The sequence below is a fragment of the Amphiprion ocellaris genome, chromosome 4 (genome assembly GCF_022539595.1).
Source record: "Amphiprion ocellaris isolate individual 3 ecotype Okinawa chromosome 4, ASM2253959v1, whole genome shotgun sequence".
NCBI classification, from domain to species: Eukaryota; Metazoa; Chordata; class Actinopteri; family Pomacentridae; genus Amphiprion; species Amphiprion ocellaris.
Genome location: NC_072769.1, coordinates 23,731,539 through 23,752,890, shown reverse-complemented (window position 1 = coordinate 23,752,890; position 21,352 = coordinate 23,731,539). Strand labels below are relative to the sequence as shown.

Genomic DNA, 21,352 nt, shown 5'->3' with positions numbered 1-21,352 from the left:
GGCCTGTCTGGCTGCTGTGAAGAGCTGGTTGGCAGCAAACCTCTTCTTATTTAACTCAGACAAGACTGAGATGATGGTGATTGGTTCAGAAAGACTAAATCATCTGAACAATAACACTGTCTGGACCTTAGAGGATGGCCTCATTCAGTGCAAGGACAGTGTTAAAAACCTTGGAATGACCTTTTATCAGTCTCTTAGATTTGTCTCTCACATACAAGATGAGAGGTGACAAAAATAGCTTTCTTCCATCTTAGGAGGATTGGTAAGATTCGCTCTTTCTTGTCTTTTAATGATGCTGAGGTTCTTATCCATTCATTTGTGATTTCGAGATTGAATTATTGTAATGCTCTCCTGTCTGGCTTGCCTAAGAGGAGCTTTCATAGTCTACAGATGGTTTAGAATGTGGCAGCCCACATTCTGACTGGAACAGAGAAATATGACCACAGCTCACCAATGTTAGTCTCACTCCATTGGCTCCCAGTTCATGTTAGAGCTGATTTTAAGATACTTCTTTTAACATATAAAGCTGTAAATGGCACTGGGCCATCATATTTAAAGGAGCTGGTAGTCCCATATGAACCAGCAAGGTCATTGCGCTCCCAGGGGATGGGTCTGCTGACTGTCCGTAGAGTTAAAAAGAAGACAGTCGGTGCGCGAGCTTTTTAGTGCTGTGCACCGTCTTTATGGAATGCTCTTCCGTCTGACAGTCGGCAAGCTTGGTCAGGAGAGGTGTTCAAAGCAAAGCTAAATACCCACTTGTTCTCTGCTGTATATGAATCCTAACTGTGAGGTACTGTGTCTTCTTAGACATTGTTCTTATCAGTTTTACCGTTGTTATTGTTGTTATTGTGTCTTCTTAACTATTGTTTTCATCTACTATCATTTTATTGTATTTTATCTATTGCTTGCTCTGCAAAGCACTTTGATCTGAAAGTGCTATATAAATAAAGTTATTATTATTATTATTATTACAGAATATGTTAAGATTCTACAATGTCGCAAGATTCTAGAATTTGTCTGACTCCATTCTCTGGACAAACTTAGTTTCTTTTATTGAAGACAAATGCAAAATGGAACATGTGTGCAGAGTGATGGAAGGTACATTTTTTGACAACTTTACAAACAAAATCTACAGTTTATGTCCTGGTCATGCTAAAGATCTAAGGAAAGAATAGTCGTCTTCCCATTTTTCATCCATCTGAACCAAAAAGAAAAAGCAGCTCTACCTGGCCACCTTGCTTTTAGCTAAACATTTTCTGTGATCCAACTAAAGATTCAGTCACATTTGACTTGTGTTGAGTTGGAAAAGCAAATCCAGAAGCAGAACAGACTCCCCTACAGGACTGTATGGCTACAGTTCATCTCCAAACACTTCCTCACTGTTGTTTTCCATCACACATGCTCTGAACCTCTGGACTGTTCGGTGTTGTGCTCTAAGAGGAGCTTCGCTGCTGACAGAACTAGAACCTCGGCTGAAGCTCTCAGATGCAGGATGATCCAGGCCTCAGTGTGGCAGAGCAGCATTCACTCTGGTATGGCAGGAGGCCAGTCCACATCCACAGACTGAGACAAGAAACACAAGTGACATTCAACATGTTGAATCTATAAGCTTCCAAAATTTTTGCATGAACAACCAAATGATCTGCAGGACTGGACTGATTGTGAGCAGGTCATAGTAAGCCAGAGTCTTCTGGACAACCTCCAACTTTTACACTTATGATGTGACAATTTATATTTCAGGGCAGAAGAAGCACTCAAAAAGAAGATTTACACTAATGAATACATCTAAAACACATATTGTGTAACTGTTGTTGCTTGTATTTGTGAAGTTGTACAGATGTTACATTACTCCCACCTCCACGTCCAGCTCCAGGATGTCGGTGTCCATCTTCAGCAGCTGACACAGGTTGGGTTTAGTACGGCCAAAGTCTCCATGGACAAACTCTTTGATGTAACTGTTGGTTTTATATTAAGGAGTTTTTAATCACATGGTCTTTCAAAACTTTCGACTGGCTGACGACATGAATTCAGTTAAGATTCATTCCAAATCAAATCAACAGACAGACAAAGGAAAACATTTTACTCCAGTTTTGAGTGATGGAAAAACAAGCTGTTCGTGTAATGTCATGGAGGTTCTCAATTAAAGCTTGAACATGTGATCCATGTTCTGCTGGCTGTCTGTGCTGTCTGTGCTGTTTGTGCGTTGAGAAAACAAAGATCTGGTTCCTACACAGTCCTTGATCTAAAAAAGAGAAACAAAGTGGCTCAGATGGATCCACACACCCAGATCCATTAAACACACATGAACACGCTAGTTATCTAAATAACAACCATCCATCAGAATCCCAGACTTGTCTTCAGCTTAACTTAAACTTAATTTGCGCATTGTCATTATTGAGGATACGTTCCGGCCTGAGTCTTCAGTCCCAGGTAGAAGTGATGTGGGTCCAGGAAGCGGGTGCACATGCTGTGGATAACTCGCTGTCTGATGGCCAACGCCCGCCGGTGTAGAACTCTCAGAGGAGTCTTCTGGTCCAGAGTCAGCTCCTGATTGGACAAACAACTGCTGATTCTTCATATCTTTGTGTTGATCACTGACCGTACATAAATCACGGAACTGTGTTTTTCTAACAGCCAGCAGGGGGCAACTCCAGAAAGAAATCTGATTGTATGGAAGTCTATTAGAAATTAGTCAGTTTCGTCCCTAATCTGTTACCTTAGGAAACATTTACTGAATGTGTTTATGGTTTCAGTCTCTAGTTTTAAACCTGAACACAGCATGGTGTACTTTAATGTTTAACTGCTATATGCTTTTTTTTTTAACCTGCTCTCTTTGACTGTTTTAGTTTTAATAGTTTGCACGTAAAGCGTCTTTGAATGCCCAGAAAATCACTACACAAATAAAATGTATTATTAAATGTGTTATAAAGCATATATCATACAATAAAGAAGTGTATGATTTAGGGCAGTGATTGACAGGTTGCTACCGTATGGAAATGAGTACTGTGCTCACTGTTCTGCCTCATTTCATCCGGTGTCGAAAGGCCACCATGGCGACGGTTATTCCAAACTCGAGGCTTCAAAATCATTGTCCATACACCAATGAGTGACGTCTGCATGGCTACATCTGTCTTTTTATGCACAGTCTACGGTGTTTATCTTATTCCAGGTGATTCCTGTATTCCTGCTTCCACTGAAAATCTTGAACTTAGAATTTAGAGTTAATCTGGAATATGAGCAAGCATCTGTTGCATTTCACTGCTGGCTTCCTTTTGTCAGTTTTTGCCTGTCCTTATGTTGATAATATTAATACCTGTGTTTTAACACGCTGACTGGATGAAGACACATTCATTCAATTTTGTATTCTGGAAATGTGCAGTTTGTGTATATTCACTATATTCTCATTTTAGTGGAATTTAGGGTTGTTTTTCTGTAGGAAATATAAAAAAATAAATGACTAGGTAACTGGCCTGCACAGTGGTTTGGTGGTTAGCACTGTCGCCTTGCAGCTAGAAGATCCCCAGTTCATGTCCCAGCCTTCAAGAGATGTTTCTGCATGGAGTTTGCATGTTCTCCCTGTACATGCATGGGTTTTCTCCAGGTACTCTGGCTTCCTCCCACGGTTCAAAAATATGCTGAGGTTAATTAGTAACTCCAAATTGTCCAAAAGTGTGAATGTGAGTGTGATTGTTTGTCTCTATGCGTAGCCCTGTGATAGACTGTTACCTGTCCAGGTGTCCGCTGCCTTCAACCTCAGTCAGCTGAGATAAACTCCAGGCCCCCATGACTCTAATGAGGACTAAGCAGTGTACAGAGGATGGAAGGAAGGATGGAAGGAAGGAAGGATGGATGGATGGATGGATGGACGGACGGACCAGGTAACTGACTAGTCAGCATCTAAGTCAAAGTCTTACTTATTACAGTACTCAGTAAATTCACTACCTGGATGTACAAATATCAGTTTACAGACTCCACATACACAGAGACTGATATGTGTTGCAGTGACCTTGATGTCGTCAATAAAGGCGATGTCTTCTGTCTGGATGGGTTTCTGGGTCCAGACGAGGGCCGTGTATGACTTGGTCTTCTCCTCCTCCCCCTCCTTCATCCGACTCATGGCGTCTCTGCAGATCAACCCAGAGCATGGTGCAGCTGTCTGTCATCTTCATTTAACACTGGAGATTTAGTTTAGGGTAAGTTTACGGTTTCATGTTTTCTTACCTGGTAACAATCTGCAGATCTCTCACTCTGATTTTATCTGAAGACTTGTTAATGGTCTAAAGACAAAGCAAAAACAATAAAATTAGAGGCTGTAAAGTACATGTGAGTACATAAACACTGCCTGCACATAACAAAGTTGAACAGGATAATGTTGTGGTAATAAACTAAACGAAATCAAAGTTTCAAGGCAAAAAACAGCAAAAGCTGAGACTGACAGTCAACACAAGTTACTTTAGCTTAGGACACAACAATCAGAAATGTACTCAGACGACTTCGGCTGATGGCGCGCTACTAGGCAGACGTGTGACCGGAGCTCCCGTGCAAACCTCATGAAATAGCAATCAGACCTCGCTCAAAAATCGGTAAACTGACTAATACTGTCTCTTAGCTGCAAGAATCAACTGCCATGTCTTTAAAGACTAAATCTAAAACGCCAAAAGTTACTAAATCGGCTGAAGACACATCCAACCCGGGGGAGCTAACTAGCTCCGACGCTAGCTACGATGATGCTAACGTTAGCCCCGCAGCACTTCAGGATACTATTATCCGCTTTGTGAAAGAGGAGTTCTCAACAATGAGGCAAGATTTCAATGTGAAGTTTGACGGGCTAATGGGCGCCATTGGCGATGTAAAAAGTGACTTAAAGACATTATCTGGCCGAATGACAGAAGCTGAGGAAAGGATTAGCTCCAATGAAGATGAGGTGGCGTGTTTAACTACACAGGCTTCCGCCATGAAAACAACGATGGAAGAGCTCGCTCGGAAAGTGGATGATCTGGAAAATCGTTCACGCAGATCGAATCTACGCCTGGTGGGGTTGCCTGAATTCAAAGAGCAAGGAGATATGTGTGCTTTTTTGGAGAAATGGATCCCAAACACGCTCGGCCAGGACAGCTTCCCTCAGCCCCGTTATTGAAAGACCGCACCGTGTGGGCGGACCGATTCGAGGACATGCACCTGGAAGCCGTGAGTCTACTGCCCGACCCAGAGCGGTGGCGATGAAGTTTTTAAACTTCGCAGACAAAGTCCGAGTGATTCAAGCAGCTAGAAAGAAGGGTAATATCTTCGTGGACAACAGTAAAGTCATGTTTTTCCCTGACCTATCATCGGATTTACTCAAACGGAGAAAGGTTTTTGATCCCGTTCGAAAGGAACTGGCTTCCCTCTCCATTCGTGGGCTGCGCTATGGAATAATCTATCCAGCAACTCTGCTTGTGACCGTCGGGGGAAGACGCCACACTTTCGACACGAAATCTGGTGCTGAGACTTTTCTGCAGGGGCTGAAGACGGAGATGAGCAGCGCAGCAGACGCAGCGGCTGATTAAAGGTACCCAACGCGAACTGATAATGTTTACAGGTGACTTTACACGGCCTGTTTCGTATGGTCTAGAACTGTTTAAAATTAAGCAATCATTGTTTTTATTTTCACACAAAAAGAGTTTACAGTCAAATTGCTGAAAAGTAGGTAGGTTTTGTTTTCTGATTGCAATGTTTACATTTTTATTACATATTTCGCCGGGAGATTCTGGTCTTTTCGTTGGATAGCTTAGGTTAGACGTTGTTCCCTGGATACGTGGACCAGCTTCGCTCCACAGTTTGAACCTAATTCATTTAGGTTTCTTTTCGAAGTGTAAATAGGGAAGGGGCATGTGTACTTCAGTTGGGGAAGTACTTTTTTTTTGTTGATGTTGCTGTGGTTATCATCAGGCACTTTTTTTTCAGACTTCTTCAATTATTTGTCAATATCTTTTCTTTTTCTAATATGCCATGACAGGTTTTCAGTTTTCATCTTGGAATGTGAGAGGATTAAATAAACTTGTCAAACTGAAACAAGTAATGAACAGGATTAAAGAATTGAAAGCCAAGATAGTGTTCTTGCAAGAAACACATTTAACGCCTGAAGACATTGTGAGGGTAAGGAAAAGGTGGCCTGGTCGGGTATTCTCTGCGTCATTCAGTTCACACTCACGTGGGGTGATAATTTTGATACACAATTCAGTACCATTCCGTTTAATTAAAACTGAGGAAGATAAACTGGGACGATTTCTTATTATTCAATGTGAAATTTGTTCAGTCAGGATAAATCTTGTTAATTTATATGGCCCCAACATTGACAGCCCCTCTTTTTACAGAAATCTGTTTTTATCTTTGGCAGACTTGACAGGCAGCTATATTATAGGCGGGGACTTTAATTGTACTCTCCAGCCAGAAATTGACCGGTCAACAGGGAAGGACACATCGCACATTCAGACCAGAAAGGAAATACTCTATTATATGGAAGAACTAAATTTAACTGATATTTGGAGGAAATTACACTCACACCAATCTATGTATTCCTGTTATTCAGCTACTAATCAAACATTCTCCAGAATTGATTATTTTCTTATCTCTGCTTCTTTGGTATCATCAGTCTCAAGTAGTTGGTATGATAGTATTATTATTTCAGATCATGCCATAATATCTTTTTGCTTAAATATGCAGCAGTTCCCATCTTTCAACACCAGATGGCGCCTTCAATCTTTCTGGCTAAAAAATCCTGAATTGATGGAGTATATTGGTGTACAGATTGCGGATTACTTTGCAAATAATACAAATCAAACATCCGCGTCGGTTCGTTGGGAAGCGTTTAAAGCTTTTTTAAGAGGTCATATGATAAGTTATACAAGCTCTAAACATAAATCCTGGAAATTAGAAATGGAACAGTTGGAGTTGGAAATAAACAAGACCCAATCCAGACATTTCTGTAACCCCTCCCAACAGACATACAAAAAATTGAATGAACTTAGGGCCCAATATAATATTCTTTCAGTTAATAAAGCAACCAAAAGCCTCCTTAAATTAAAACAATCCTACTATGAACAAGGGGAAAAGGCTAGTAAACTTCTAGCCTGGCGAATTAAACAATCTGAAGCTGAAAGATCAATTAATACGACAGAAGTAAATGAAAGTTCAGAAACCAGTGACTTCAGTCAGATCAATGAAGCTTTCAAAGCATTTTATGAGAATCTGTATAGCTCTGATATCACCCCTTCTGCTTTGCATGATCAGAAAGAATTTTTGGATTCATTAAATATTGTACCATTAGATGACAATTTGCTTGCTGATTTAGATCTTGATATATCCGTAGAGGAACTAACATTGGCAATTAAAAGTATGAAAGGGGCAAAGACCCCAGGACCTGACGGCATTCCCATTGAGATCTATAAAACTTTTCAGCACATGCTAATACAACCATTACTTGAGATGTATAAAGAAGCCCTGGGCAATGGATCTCTTCCCCCTTCATTAAATATGGCAGTAATAACACTATTGTTAAAACCAGGCAAAACTCCTACCTCTTGTGGGTCTTATAGACCTATATCTCTACTCAATAATGATTTAAAGATTCTTTGCAAAGCATTAGCCCGACGTTTAGACAAATTGTTGCCACGACTGATACACCCTGATCAAAATGGCTTTATTCAAGGTAGATATGGTTTTCATAACATCCGCCGTGTGTTTAATACTATATTTGAGAGCTCTGACCGCACAGATACCGCTATCTTGTCTTTGGATGCAGAAAAAGCCTTTGACAAGGTAGAATGGCCATTTTTATTTGAGGTTTTGCAGAGATTTGGCATTAAAAATACATTTCTTAGATGGATTAAATTACTCTATTCGAGCCCTCAAGCTATAGTATTAACCAATGGACAATTGTCTACGCCCTTCAAGCTATTTAGAGGTACAAGACAGGGCTGCCCCCTGTCCCCTCTGTTATTCACAATAGCAATTGAGCCACTTGCAATGGCTATCCGAAACCATACTGATTTCAGAGGCATCAGAATAGGTGATAAAGAACATCGCATCGCATTGTATGCAGATGATGTGGCTCTGTTCTGCTCTAATTTAAAACAGACAATACCAGCACTAATGGATCTAATACAATACTTTGGTAGCTTTTCAGGCTATAAAATTAATTTTTCCAAATCAGCAATCCTATTTATGAACAAAAAAGAACAGAAAAATCCTCCAATACAAACCCCTTTTATGACTTCAACTAGTTTCACCCATCTTGGTGTTAAAATTACTTCCACAGTAAAGGATATTGTCCCAAATAATTACATTAATTTAACTGATAAAGTGACTCAGCTGTTAAATAGATGGAACAATTTACCAATCTCAATGATTGGTCGAATAAATATATTAAAAATGACAATTTTGCCAAAATATTTATATTTCTTTCAATCTATTCCTCTTGCTCCACCACCCTCATTTTTTAAATCACTTAAAAAGCTTTTTTCTGATTTTATATGGAACAATAAGCGTCCCAGGATGAGGCTCTCTCTATTGCATTTACCATATGATAGGGGAGGTCTGAATATGCCAAATCTGGAGTCGTGTTATTGGGCGGCTCAAATTAGAGCTGGGATGTTCTATTTTGAAAGAAATCACCCGCCGGCTTGGGTTTCGATAGTAACACATCAAATCAGTATTCCCCCAAACCTCTATATATATTCAGCTAACAAACGCAAACTGTCCAAAAATACAAAAAATCCATTCTTGAGAAACACACTGACAGTTTGGCACACATCGCTTGCCTATTTAAGAGAAGTTGCTGAACTTTCTCAGTTCTCTCCAATTTATGGTAATGATGAATTTGTTCCTGGTAGAGCTGACTCAGGGTTTAAAATTTGGGCAGCCCAGGGAATAGCAAAAGTAGCAGATCTATATGATGATAGCGGGACCCTAATGGCATTTGAAGACCTCAAATCTAAATATGGTATTCCCACCAAACATTTTTTTAAGTATTTGCAACTGAGAAGTTTCATTTTCTCGAGGCGGAAAAGTAGCTTGACACTCCCCTCCTTATCCTCTCTAGAAGATTGCACTTTGAAGCTCCTGCATTCTAAAGGACAGGTTTCAATTCTATGTAAATTATTCGTAGATGCATCCAAAGAATCATCTTCACGATATCTTCAAGCATGGAGAACAGATTTACATGTAGATATAACAGATCAAGAATGGTCACAAGCTTGTCTGCTAGCTCAGACCCAATCAATAAATACAAATTCTAAATTATTGCAGTTCAAATGGTTAAACAGATTATACATAACACCTGTAAAATTACATCACTTCAACCCTAATATACCTGACTCTTGCTTGAAATGTAGGGACTTCAAGGGAACTTTATTTCATTGTATGTGGGAGTGCCAATATATTTTCTCATTTTGGGGTCAAATATTGAACAGTGTTGGTCAAATTATTGGCAAGCAAATTCCTTTAAATTCCAAAATGTGTTTATTGAATATTTACCCAAAGGATTGTAATTTTTCAAAGAATGTCAAATCCCTGTTGAATATTTGTTTCCTAGAAGCAAAAAGATGTATAGCAACTTCATGGAAAACAGATACTCCTTGTACAGCATCACAATGGTTAAAAGGAATGATTTTTAATCTTGCTTTGGAAAAGATAAGCAATGCAACAAAGAACAGACTGGACAAGTTTAAAGAAATATGGACTCTTTTCTACGATTTCCTTCAGAAGAACAATATTCCTATCGATGGCTGGAAGGATGACATAAGCTAACTTGATTATGTTTAATATGTATTGTTTTATATAATACTACTTTTATTACTACTTATTTTATGTATTTTTGTTTTATTTAATTTATTTATTCTATTTTTTTTTTAAACTTAATTTATGTATTTTTATTCTTTTTTATTGCTGTTTTTGTGCCTCGTTTTTAGTTTTCTTGTTGCTGTTTGTTCTTATGTAAACAAAACAAAGAAAACCTGAATAAACACGTTTAAAAAAAAAAAAAAAAGAAACGTACTCAGACACTTTATCATGTAGAGCAGCAGTGTCAAACATAAGGCCTGCGGGCCAAAACTGGGCCGCCAGAGGGTCCAATCCGACTTTGCAAAGTGTAAAATTTACAGAGGTTAAAATGAATACTTACAGTGAAAACATTTAAAGGCACTGAACACTGTGCCATATAATGTCAGTCAGCAGCTTCAGTATGGCAGAGTCTGGTTTGGTGGAACCCTACTGTTTATTCACTGCCACAACTTTATGTACTCAGAGGGACAACTTAACCCTTTCCTTAATAGTTCCCACTTTAGTTTGTGTGGTGTGTCAGGAATACTACACAGATGTGGAAATGAATGTACTTTTTTTTAAAAAAGTCTCGATCTTGACAAGTTAAAGTTAAAATACTATATCATTGAGTTTTGTGTCTTTGTAGACAGACTGTGATCTGTAAGTTGTAATGTGTAAATGATGAACTGAGGGGTAGTATTGTTAAATTTTCACTTATTTGTTCAGAATCTTCTGTGATGAGAGATTTCATTATATGTGAACATTTTCAGAATTGTACTTTCCTGTACTAAAACCATGGAAAACAATTGGAGTTGTCGTTATTTATAGGTTATTGTGCTGTGATTTTACTGGTCCGGCCCACCTGAGATCAAATTGAGCTGTATGTCGCCCTGAACTACAATCAGTTTGACACCCCTGATGTAGAGCCTGATTAGTAACAATCCACTTTTTATGTTCAATTCTAAATTCTACTGGGAGCTGATAGAGAGCTCAACCCCACAGTAATATGCTGCCTCCACTTTGGGTTTATCTGAGGAGCTACAGCTCCTTGGCTGAAGTAACGGCACCAGAGAATTACAATAGTAGTTGTGAGGAGAAAAAGGTGAGAGCTAACATCAGTCATGCAAAACTTCAATAAACTGTGTTTTGAGTTCAAATTAAAATGGCCGTTCATCGTGAATTTAGTACAAATATGCGGTGTGATGATCTGGATTTGCTACCCCTGGTTTACTTGGGATCTCAGTTGTGAAATTAAAATGAATAGAACCCTGACATGGCTTGTAAAATGTGTTTTTTGTTACAGTAAATATTGTCACTTATACAGCTCTGTTTCTCTGTCAGAGACATATTTAATGTTCGATATTACTTCTGGTCACCCTGGTATCTTTGATAAAAAGCCACCAACATTTTAGCCAAACAAGAATGATCGAAAACAAGACCACTTCCTGTCTGTAGCTGTGGACACGTTTTGCTCAGGATTTGTGTGTTGTCTGAAGAAGAGATTGAAGTAAAAGAAACATCCAGCACCTCCTGTAGTTCCTTCATCTCCACTTTGTTCAGTCTGGATCTATGAGGATTCAGCAGCTCCATCGCGAATGGACGTCCTGCCAAATATACAGAACAGTTAAAAGAACTAAAACTTCAGTCACACTTTAGGTCAATCCTCTGCAAGCACAGCTTTAAAAACTCCTCATTCCGTTACCATTTCCAAGAGTTCGGACGTCCACATCCTCTCTGCCGGACGAGGAGAAATTAAATCCTGCAACCCAAAAACAGATTATCATTAGAACCATTTTATTGTCTGACAGGTCACCAGTCTTCAGTAGAGCAGCTACCAACGTTGATCCTGAAATACAACCAAAGCGACAAAAGGTGTTGATGTCAGTTTTCGGCAGCTGCACTGTTTGGTGAAGACGACCCTGGGAAAGTTTGTCATGGTAACTAGTGACGATGGGAGAAGTTTGATTGAGTGAGCTGAACTGTTCTCTAACAGTGAGAATACAGTTGATGCTGCAGCTTGAGTTGCTGCTGCTGTTTCTTCAGAGAATATGACCCAACTCTTCACCAGTGAACCTCTGTGAAGGCACCTGGTGAGGCCATGACTGCGCGTTTAGACTCACCGTCGGCTCTGAAGGCAGACAGGATGGGTGCTGCGATCAGCTCCTCCACCGAGGACTCCATCCTCCTCTCTCCGTCGATCACCCAGGGAGTCTGAGGCAGACTGCGACAGAACTTGTTGTACCTGCCTGAACGTCAGCAGGAGAAGTCAAGATTTCATCATGTGCTTTAGACCAGCGGTCTCCAACCACCGGGCTGTGGACCGGTACCGGGCCACACAGAGAGGAGAAAAACATATTGTTTTTTTTATTTTAGTTACTGCAGAGTCTACACTGTGTTTTATTTAGAAAAATGACTAGATCGACTTCTCGTCGCTTCTGTCTGTGCTTGTTTCCCACACTTGACTGTCAGTTTTCATGCCCGGCTGTGAAACGTTGCCGTCAATCGAACCCTTTGCTAAAATTACTAAAAAAACAAACGTCTCCAGAGAGCTTCTTTGAAAAGAGAGGGAGTAAGCAAGAAAGAAGAAAATACACTACTGTTCAAAAGTTTAAGGGTCACATAGAAATGTCCTTATTTTTGAAAGAAAAGCACTTTTTCTCCATGAAGATAACATTAAATGAATCAGAAATCCAGTCTAGATATTGTTAATGTGGTAAATGACGATCAACTATTAAACTAATCCCTACAATGCAGGAAAAACAGGCTGAGAAACTGTTTTTACAGATGGTCCATCAGACTTCCGAACTCAAAACAATAACACACAGCGTTACTTTTAATAATGCTGATTACGTGCAATCTCCTGCCCATATTTATTCTATTCTATTGGTTTTTATTTGATCTCATTACCTCCTCACTGTACTGTATATATCTTGCCTCTTTTGCATATGTTGGAATACTTAATCTGGTTTTGTTCTATATGTACATTCGATTTTATTATTTACTGTTGTTAATTTAGCTTGTTTTAATGCACCGTCCAGTGGCAGCTACTTATATTTTCGTCATGCCCCCATGTATGATGACAATAAAGCTATTCTAATTCTAATTAGAAATGGCTGATTTTTAATGGAATATCTCCATAGGGGTATAGAGAAACATTTCCAGCAACCATCACTCCTGTGTTCTAATGCTACATTGTGTTAGCTAATGGTGTTAGACTAATTGATGATTAGAAAACCCTTGTGCAGTTATGTTAGCACATGGATAAAAGTGAGAGTTTTCATGGAAAACATGAAATTGTCTGGGTGACCCCAAACTTTTGAACGGTAGTGTACATATTTAGCTATAAAAAGTAATACTATTAATTTAGGGCACTTTCTTATTTTAAAAAACAAAACAAAACAAGAAAAGTTATTATTTGTTACATGCACAATGACCGGTCAGCAGAAAATTACTTTAAACCAGTCTGTGGTTAAAAAAAAGTTGGAGACCGCAGTTTTAGGCAACAACAAGTTAAACATGTTCTTAGTGTCCTTCATTACCTGCTATAAAGACAGACACATGGAGACACTGGATGTCCTGAGAAATGCAGCTGCTAGTGGGCTGAGTTGGAGGACAAGGGTAATGCCTGAAAAACAATCAACAAAAATCACTTCAAACTGCAATTTTTACAAATACACCATGAAGTGGGACCTAAAGGCGATACTTACTTCAAAAATTTGGTGTCAGATATTTTTTCCAGAGCTTTGACCACTGCCATCCGGGTGAACACCGACTGCAGAAAGAAAGAACAGATTCACAGCGTTCACATCTGTACCTGTAGTGTCCAACCTCTAGACCTCACAGAGATTAAACTGACGACTGGATCATCTCAGTCAAGAAGAACATTTACACTAGCAGTCAAATGTTTGGACGCACCTTCTCCTTTAATGTCTTTTCTATATTTTCATGAATACTTTCATTGTGGATTCTCACTGAAGGCATCAAAACTATGAATGAACACATGGAATTATGCAGTGAACAAAAAAGTGTGAAAAAAGTCAAAGCATGTTTTACAATGAGAAAGTGTGTCCAAACTTTTGACTGGTAGTGTACGTTTATAGGCATGTAACAGAAGCAGCTCTAGTGAGGAAATAAGTAAACCGCTAGAAAGGAGTTACGCAAATATGTTACACAATGATGTAGAAAAGTAACGGGAAAAAAGTCCTGGATATAAAAATGAGGCGTTTCAGGCGAGTAAGGAGCAGTTTTTTTTCTGTGGGCGAGAATAACTCCTTTTGGTGTGGACTTTGCAGGCTTGCAGCCCTTTTACATGTTTGTGTGTCGCTCAAAATGCATCTGCTTGTCATGATTTTATTACTTGTCTTATTGTGGAATCATCAAGGTAGGCTTCTCAATCATTAATCAAGCCAGTAATGTCTCATACAAACAAACGTTGAACTTAATGGGTCAGAGACCAATACACTGGCACTATTATCAAATTCTAAAACATCATCTGGTGTTTTTTTTAATAATAGTGGATTTGCAAGATGCAGAAAAAAAACCACATTGAATCTGTACAAGCAACTTATCTGCTGCATTTCTTACGAGTACATACAGAAGTTGACCTGTATTGTTCCTGGTAAATAAACTAATTAAATGAAGAAATTAAAAATAAAATTCTTCACATACTTAACACAAAAATAATCAGTTGTATAGTAAGTGGTAAACTGAGGTTTTTGACACTTCTGAATCATCATTAACGGTGTTTGAAATTTAGTAACAAGCAGAGAAAGCTTTAATATGCATTAACCAGACCAAGTCTGAACTGATTCCAGTCATTATTAAGTATACGACAATTAAACTACTTATCTTTGGCAAATCAAATGCAGAAAAACATCAACTACTTACAATCACTTGTTTTTGTATCCGTGGCACTAATAACTGTCTATTAGACAGTAAACTGGTCTTGATCCTTCTGAATATTTTTAAAGGTGTTACAGGAACTCACCTGTTTGTTCTTGGTGGGTTTGAAGCAGTCAGGACAGGTTGTTGCTCTGCAGGGAGGACAGAAAACAGGAGGCACAGCGTCATTTAACCTTGAGAGCCATTCAGCTCCAAAGATGAGATGTCAGCTCTGAGCTGAACACTTCCGCTCCTTTCACTCATCAGTATTTTGTTTCTTTTACGTAGCCCCCCAAGACCCCAGCTTTGCTTGGGCTTGCATTTTAGATCTCTTCTACTAATTTGGGATAAGGAGTGGCCAATAAATATAACAGTCAGATAATATCTAATATCTGATTATTATTGTTTTTATTATTACTATTATTATGAACAATGCACTCCATTTAAAAAAAAATGCATCCACATATATGGACATGATTATTTTTTTAAAATTTATTTTTACTCAGGTCTCAGGAGGTTAAAAACATTCAACCTTCATGCAGAAGCAAATTTGTGATACAGGGCTGCATTAATTAAAGAGACTAGACTTTCCTGCTACTGTAGAAATATAATTAGAATTCTGCTCTTACTCCTACAAGCCTACTGTACTAAATCTGACTGTATTTTCAAACTTAAACCTCCCTCTTTAACCATTGATTCAACTCAAACTCACCTCTGTGTGTTAAAGTTAGATACTGAGAAGGTTTCTCCAAGAAAAGTCCTTCCTCCTGCCTTTAAAGTTTAGATGTAACTCTGTGACACTGTTGCTTCCTCTATTGTGGACAGAATGATAAAGCTCCTGACAGTTCCCTCAGACACTGCGGATCTACTCTAGTTTTATTTTCTGAGTCATTCAGCTACACTTATTCAAACCAGAAACTGAATCTGAAGAAGAATAATGATACGGAAAGTTCCACATTGTGAGTTGACAGGATTGGTTCTTAAGGTTTGTTACGTATAAAACTCTGCAAGTCTGAATCTGTGTTTTGAAGGCTGTCGTCAGTACGCTGCAGTTTTAAGATGGAACAACTCAGCTGTGGTGTTGACAGATTATTTCACTCTTGAAGTGTCCTCTAGCATGTAGACCCTCTTTGGTGAAAATTGAGTTTTTTATCTTACCATGCCCATATGGTGTTTTAATATGCTAGAAGACACATCATGATGAGTTTCAGGTGTTCAATTAACATCCATCCATCATCTATACACCGCTTAATCCTCATTAGAGTTGCAGAGGGGGGCTGGAGTTTATCCCAGCTGACTTACGATGAAGGGAGGGGACACCTGGACAGGTAACAGTCTATCACAGAACTATATATAGAGACAAACAATCACACTCACATTCACACCTACGGACAATTTAGAGTCACCAATTAACCTCAGCATGTTTTTGGACTGTGAGAGGAAGCTGGAGAACCTGGAGAAAACCCGCACATGCACAGGGAGAACATGCAAACTCCATGCAGAAAGATCCTGGGAAGGCCGGGATGCGAACCGGGGATCTTCTAGCTGCAAGGCGACAGCACTAACCACCAAGCCACTGCGCAGCCCTTTAATTAACATTGAATTTATTTATTTGTTTGTCACAAAGAGAGTTTGGGACTCACAGGAAATGGCAGTCAGTGTCGCTTTGTGGGTGAGTGAACTCTACGCCGACCTCGAATGCACTCTGAAAACACAAAATCAGCTCAGTGTCATTTGATGTAAATGTACATCAACATATTTCGATTGACTCAGACCGGCTTCTAAAATGTAAACTAGCAAAGGAAATGAATTTTCCTCCCTTTCGTGGCTGGATGTCACCTACCTTGGTGACTACAGCAACACCCCCCAGCTCTTTGGCAACCAGGCCCTGCATGATCCACTTGAAGGCCTCCTTCACCTGGATGACATCATCCTTGTCAAGCACCAAGCCCTTTTCTCTGAAAGAAAAAAAAATTACAAAAACACGCTGCATCACTCAAATGTCTGAGTCCATGTGACCTGTGTCTGTACACGCGCTGAGGGTCAACATGTAGGAGTCAGAACTAATTCTTTTACCTTACTTCCTTCTTCACATGGAGCCAACAGGAGTGCTGCAGGATGAAACAAAACTAATGAACAGTGGTGGAAGGAGACTGACATCTTTTAACATTACTCAAAAACAGACTGATGGATTTGGATGAAATTTTCAGGGAAGGTCAGAAATGACACAAGGACCGCCTGATTACATTTTGGCAGTGATGCAGCATATAGTCTGGATTTGTTCATGATTTCTGTATTATTGCGAGATAGCGGCACTGTAACTATGACAAGTGAACACTACGTCAGCTGCCTGCTGACGATCACGATTGTGATCCTACTACAAATCTACCACTGTGGACTTATCAGGACTTATCCATCAGAAATGATACAAGGCGAAATTGATTAAATTGTGGGGGTGTTTCTGAGTCCCATCAGTTCCTGTCGCCAGCTACATATTTAGGTCACACGATTCAGTATCCATACAAAACGTACACATGCATAACACACGTCTGTGCTCAGCATAAGGCCATTTTGTTTGCAAGTACATCTATATTAAATGGTCAAATTCTATGGTGCCGTAATTTCTGATCATCAATAACTAATAAGTAAACAAATGGCCCCTCAATATTATTTCATTAGGCTCTCAGAATTAATGCGTTAAAATGTGAGAAACATTTCACTGATGTAGTTGCTTGAGATGGTTTTTAATGACATTTGTTCATCATGGATTCATCTGCTAATTATGTTCTCAATAAACTGATCAATCGGTTTGCAAAAATTCAGAAAAACGTAAGAAACGTCATCACAATTACCCAGAACCAAAAGCAACATTATCACAATGTTTGTTTTGTCCAATCAACATCCCAAACCTCAAAAGGTGGTTAATAGTGATAATAAAAAAACACACTGATATTAACAATATTATGACATGATGTTATGACATTTTTACGTAAAAAAGGAATGTTTCTTCTCGACTTGAATACACCGCTGGGTACGTACGAAGTGTATTAAGGAAAACCATCTCTTTATACTGTATGTTCAAATGTTCCATTTTATCACTCTGTTGTCTTTAGGGTTTTTTTATTTTTGCAGTTTTTGTGAAAAAAATGATATTAGTGGTTGATTATATAATAAAAACCAACAGATCATAGAAAAAAGCAGAAACAAGTTGGGTTTTTCTTACATTTTCTTTTGAGAACATAAAGGAAATTTGTCCAAAAAAGTGCATTAAATTAAGTTCAGCTACACTAAATGTGTGTTGAACTGACAGTGACTGATAACTATAGAGGTAATTTATCCACTGAGACCAAACACACACACACACACACACACACACTGACCTCACGGACACACAGCTGTGCAGGCAGAGACACAGACAACACCAGCGTGTCAAACTCGTAGCTTTTTGCCTTCACTGCTTCGGCTATCTGTGAAGAAACACCAGAAACAGATTCATCTTAATGACACAGAGCTTGTCATTATTACAGAGTTAATTATGACAGCAGTGAATATTTTCCAGCACACACACCTTGACTGCCTGGACGGGGCCACAGAGTTCCTGCAGGATTCCCAAACACACCACACACACACGTGACTCGTCGTCCTTCAGGTCGACCACAGCAGCAGCGTCCTCCTCAGGCTGAGCAGCAGCCGCACTGGGCTCCAGTTTAGCTCTTTTACTGGGAGGGTCTTCAGGTGTTTCTGACACTACTGCATCATGGGACTTGTTTTCATCTGTGGAATCTGGTGGCGCTGAACCGTGACATTTGCTGTTTTCTGTATCCGTGATAAAAGCTTTAAGCTTCTTAAGGGTTTCCTGTTCATGATGAAAGGTGACAGTTGATCACTCAGGAGCTGCAATTAGGAAGTTCATCAATCATTTTAGAAACTGAATAACGGAGCTGTAGAATAGAGAAGACTACTCTATTTGTTGACTTTTCTATATTCTGATCTACACCCATCCGCCATAACATTATGACCACCTGCCTAATATTGTGTTGGTCTCCTTCATGCTGCAAAAACTCCTCTGACCCAGTGGGGCATGGACACAGGAACTCTGGGGATGTCCTGTGGCATCGGGATTTTGGCAGTGAACTCTGTGGGTCCTGTGGGTTGCAGGGTGGGACCTAGATCAAGCTTGTCCTGGAACATCCCACAGATGCTCAATAAGATTTGGATGTGGGGAGTGTGGAAGCCAGGTGAACAGCTTAACTCTGTCATGTTCCCTGGGCCACTCCTGAACAATTTTCGGGGTACATTGTCCTGAGAGGGGAAACTGGCATCAAGGACAGCTGTTGCCATGGGGGGCAGGGGATTAGAGGGTTGCTTGACCTGCAGCGTTCAGGTGGGTGATAAATGTCAAACATCCACATGAATGTCAGGATTCAAGGTTTCCCAGCAGAATGTTGTGTTATAACAAGATGATGGATGTTCTTCACCACAAGTTGTAGCAGATCAGTGTATACCTTTTTATGCTCCGTGGTGTGTGTTTGTGAGTAGGTAAGGTAGGTTGTGTTTTTTTTCTCTTTTCCCCTTTCTCAAGTTTTGCCCGGCGGGAGTGTCCAGGTGCACCTGTGGCTCCCTACAGTCAGCAGGGATGGTTAAAAACTGAGCCAACCTGACCATCATGGCCAGTGGGCCAGTCAGTGTCGTTGCGTTCCTTCTAAAAGTCAAGAGTATGGTGCTTTGATTTTGGATCATCTTTGTATTTAAGAAGCTCGCTTTGTGTTGAATTTCGGTCATTATTTTTTGTGAATAAACAATTTTTTTGTTACGTGATCAGCTCTCCTGCCTCTTTACCCAGTCTTTATTTACATCTGTTACTCCCCTCACCAACTAGTTCTCAGGGATGTAACAATATTGATTTTCTGTTTTGCATGGCTGTGATGTCAAAAATAACACCAAAAAAACTGCCAAAGAAGATATGTATTAATGCAAACAGAATGTGCTGACGTGTCCTGAATGCAGCACGAGTCCTACCTGTTGTGGTTGTCTGTAGGCAGCCTGAACGTTCACGCAGCAGAATCTGAGGACACAACGAGCACAGCAGCCAGCTGACAACAGCTTTTGGACGATGGGTTTATCCTTTTCCTTCAGTGGCAGCATGGCTGCAGGCGGCAAGACAACAAACACACACATTGACTCAGTAAGCGTGTTACTACATTAGCCACTAGATAGGACCTTAACAGGTAAAGTGTTACAAATAATTTATTAAGTAAATCATTTTCTATTTCTGACTTCTCATATATGAGCATTTAGAACATCTCTCAATGCTGTTGTCACCTTTTAGGGCTCTTGATGGGTTTCTGTTGACGCTTTTTCTTTTCCTTTTTGTTGCAAAGTATTTTGAGGGCAATAAATGTCTTTAGTAGGCGAGAGAGAGAGAGATGCAGCAAGACAATGAAAAAGTCTCAACCACTAAGCCATGAAGAAGCAACTTTATAGATGCTAAACAGTGAATCAATTTCTCAAAAAACATCAAATGTTACACAACAGAAAGACTATCCAAATATATATATGTATATATATTAGATAGATATTAATCGCATGGCTGCTTATACCATGATCTCTCTGTATTTGCAGATGTTTCTATAGACGTGAGCAGGATTCTGGTATCACATTCAAATGAATACAAATTGCTTAATAAGTGCTATTAATCTGATCATATTTCTGTTACAGCTGCAATTACTCCCAACAGAGATGTCACAGGGTCCTGTACGTCTTTACAGTGTGAGAAATGAAAACAAAGAAAAGCTTTTCAGGTGTTAACTGAGAATTATTTGTGTGTTATTCTTTTGGTTTGTTGTACTAAATGCAGTGCTTCCCGCTATGACCTGCCTTTAACAGTTTTAGTTAACTTTCATTGTAAAGCAGTAATAAGATAAGACAAGACGTGCCAGATATTTTTCAGAAATAACAAATGACATACGAAATGCAGTGGCTAAAGCAATAAGATATGTGAGATACATTGCTGAAATAAAGCAAGTATCCTAAAATAAGGCTAGAATAGAGCTGTAAAAAGTCATGCTGACAATTACGTGTAGGTAATAAATAACATCACACATGATTGATGAAGCTGAGCCTGGACTGTGAACTGCAGAAATTGAAGAACCACAGACAAAACACATACTAGATTTACAAACCGCTGAAGGTGCCCCAGCAAACAGGTAATGAGTAGTTAAAGCACAGCTGTCTACTGAACTCAGAACAACCGACTGCATCCACATTCTGATATAAGCTACGCTAACTTAGCTAACACTAAGCTTTCAATGGGAGCATTGTGAAGATGTGAACGAAAATTATACAGCGAGCTGCTGCTAAAGACCCGAAATTAACCTACCTGATACATAGGAGGTTAAATCGCAAACATATAAATCAGAGCGCAGACAGTATTTAGTTATTATTTAACATGTTCATCCAGAAATGTTCTTCTCCGCTGTCTGCTCCAACAGACCAAACTAATCAACCCATGTCAGCGTAACGCCAAAATGTGGGGTTTTGCATCAAGCCACAGACTACTTTTGAATAAAGCGGTGTTGATTGTGTACATTGATATGTCATGGGCGCAAAATAAAATGTTTTAATTTTTGAAAAAAAAATGTCAGTGAGTTTTGTCAAAGCGGCAATCGACGCC

General features: G+C 39.4%; 1 protein-coding gene across 3 annotated transcripts; it reads right to left on the bottom strand.

Moving 5' to 3' along the window:
• Nucleotides 1-1,026: 1,026 nt before the first annotated feature.
• pus10 (pseudouridine synthase 10) lies at nt 1,027-21,200 on the bottom strand. Of its 3 annotated transcripts, XM_023289920.3 has the most exons (19): nt 21,059-21,191; nt 20,002-20,081; nt 19,699-19,826; nt 18,248-18,535; nt 18,060-18,146; nt 16,756-16,790; nt 16,523-16,637; nt 16,323-16,384; nt 14,786-14,831; nt 13,506-13,570; nt 13,338-13,423; nt 11,919-12,044; nt 11,501-11,557; nt 11,326-11,402; nt 4,222-4,277; nt 3,980-4,124; nt 2,405-2,547; nt 1,856-1,955; nt 1,027-1,563 (listed from the first exon to the last, which is right to left on the bottom strand). In XM_023289920.3, the coding sequence occupies exons 3-19, from the start codon at nt 19,822-19,824 to the stop codon at nt 1,525-1,527; spliced, it is 1,653 nt and encodes a 550-aa protein (XP_023145688.1). In that variant the 5' UTR covers nt 19,825-19,826; nt 20,002-20,081; nt 21,059-21,191; the 3' UTR covers nt 1,027-1,524. The 3 variants fall into 3 exon arrangements, with proteins under 3 accessions (XP_023145688.1, XP_023145686.1, XP_023145691.1); XM_023289918.3 differs by lacking the exon at nt 20,002-20,081 and having other exon boundaries at nt 21,059-21,200; XM_023289923.3 differs by lacking the exon at nt 20,002-20,081 and having other exon boundaries at nt 4,007-4,124; nt 21,059-21,200.
• Nucleotides 21,201-21,352: the final 152 nt, after the last annotated feature.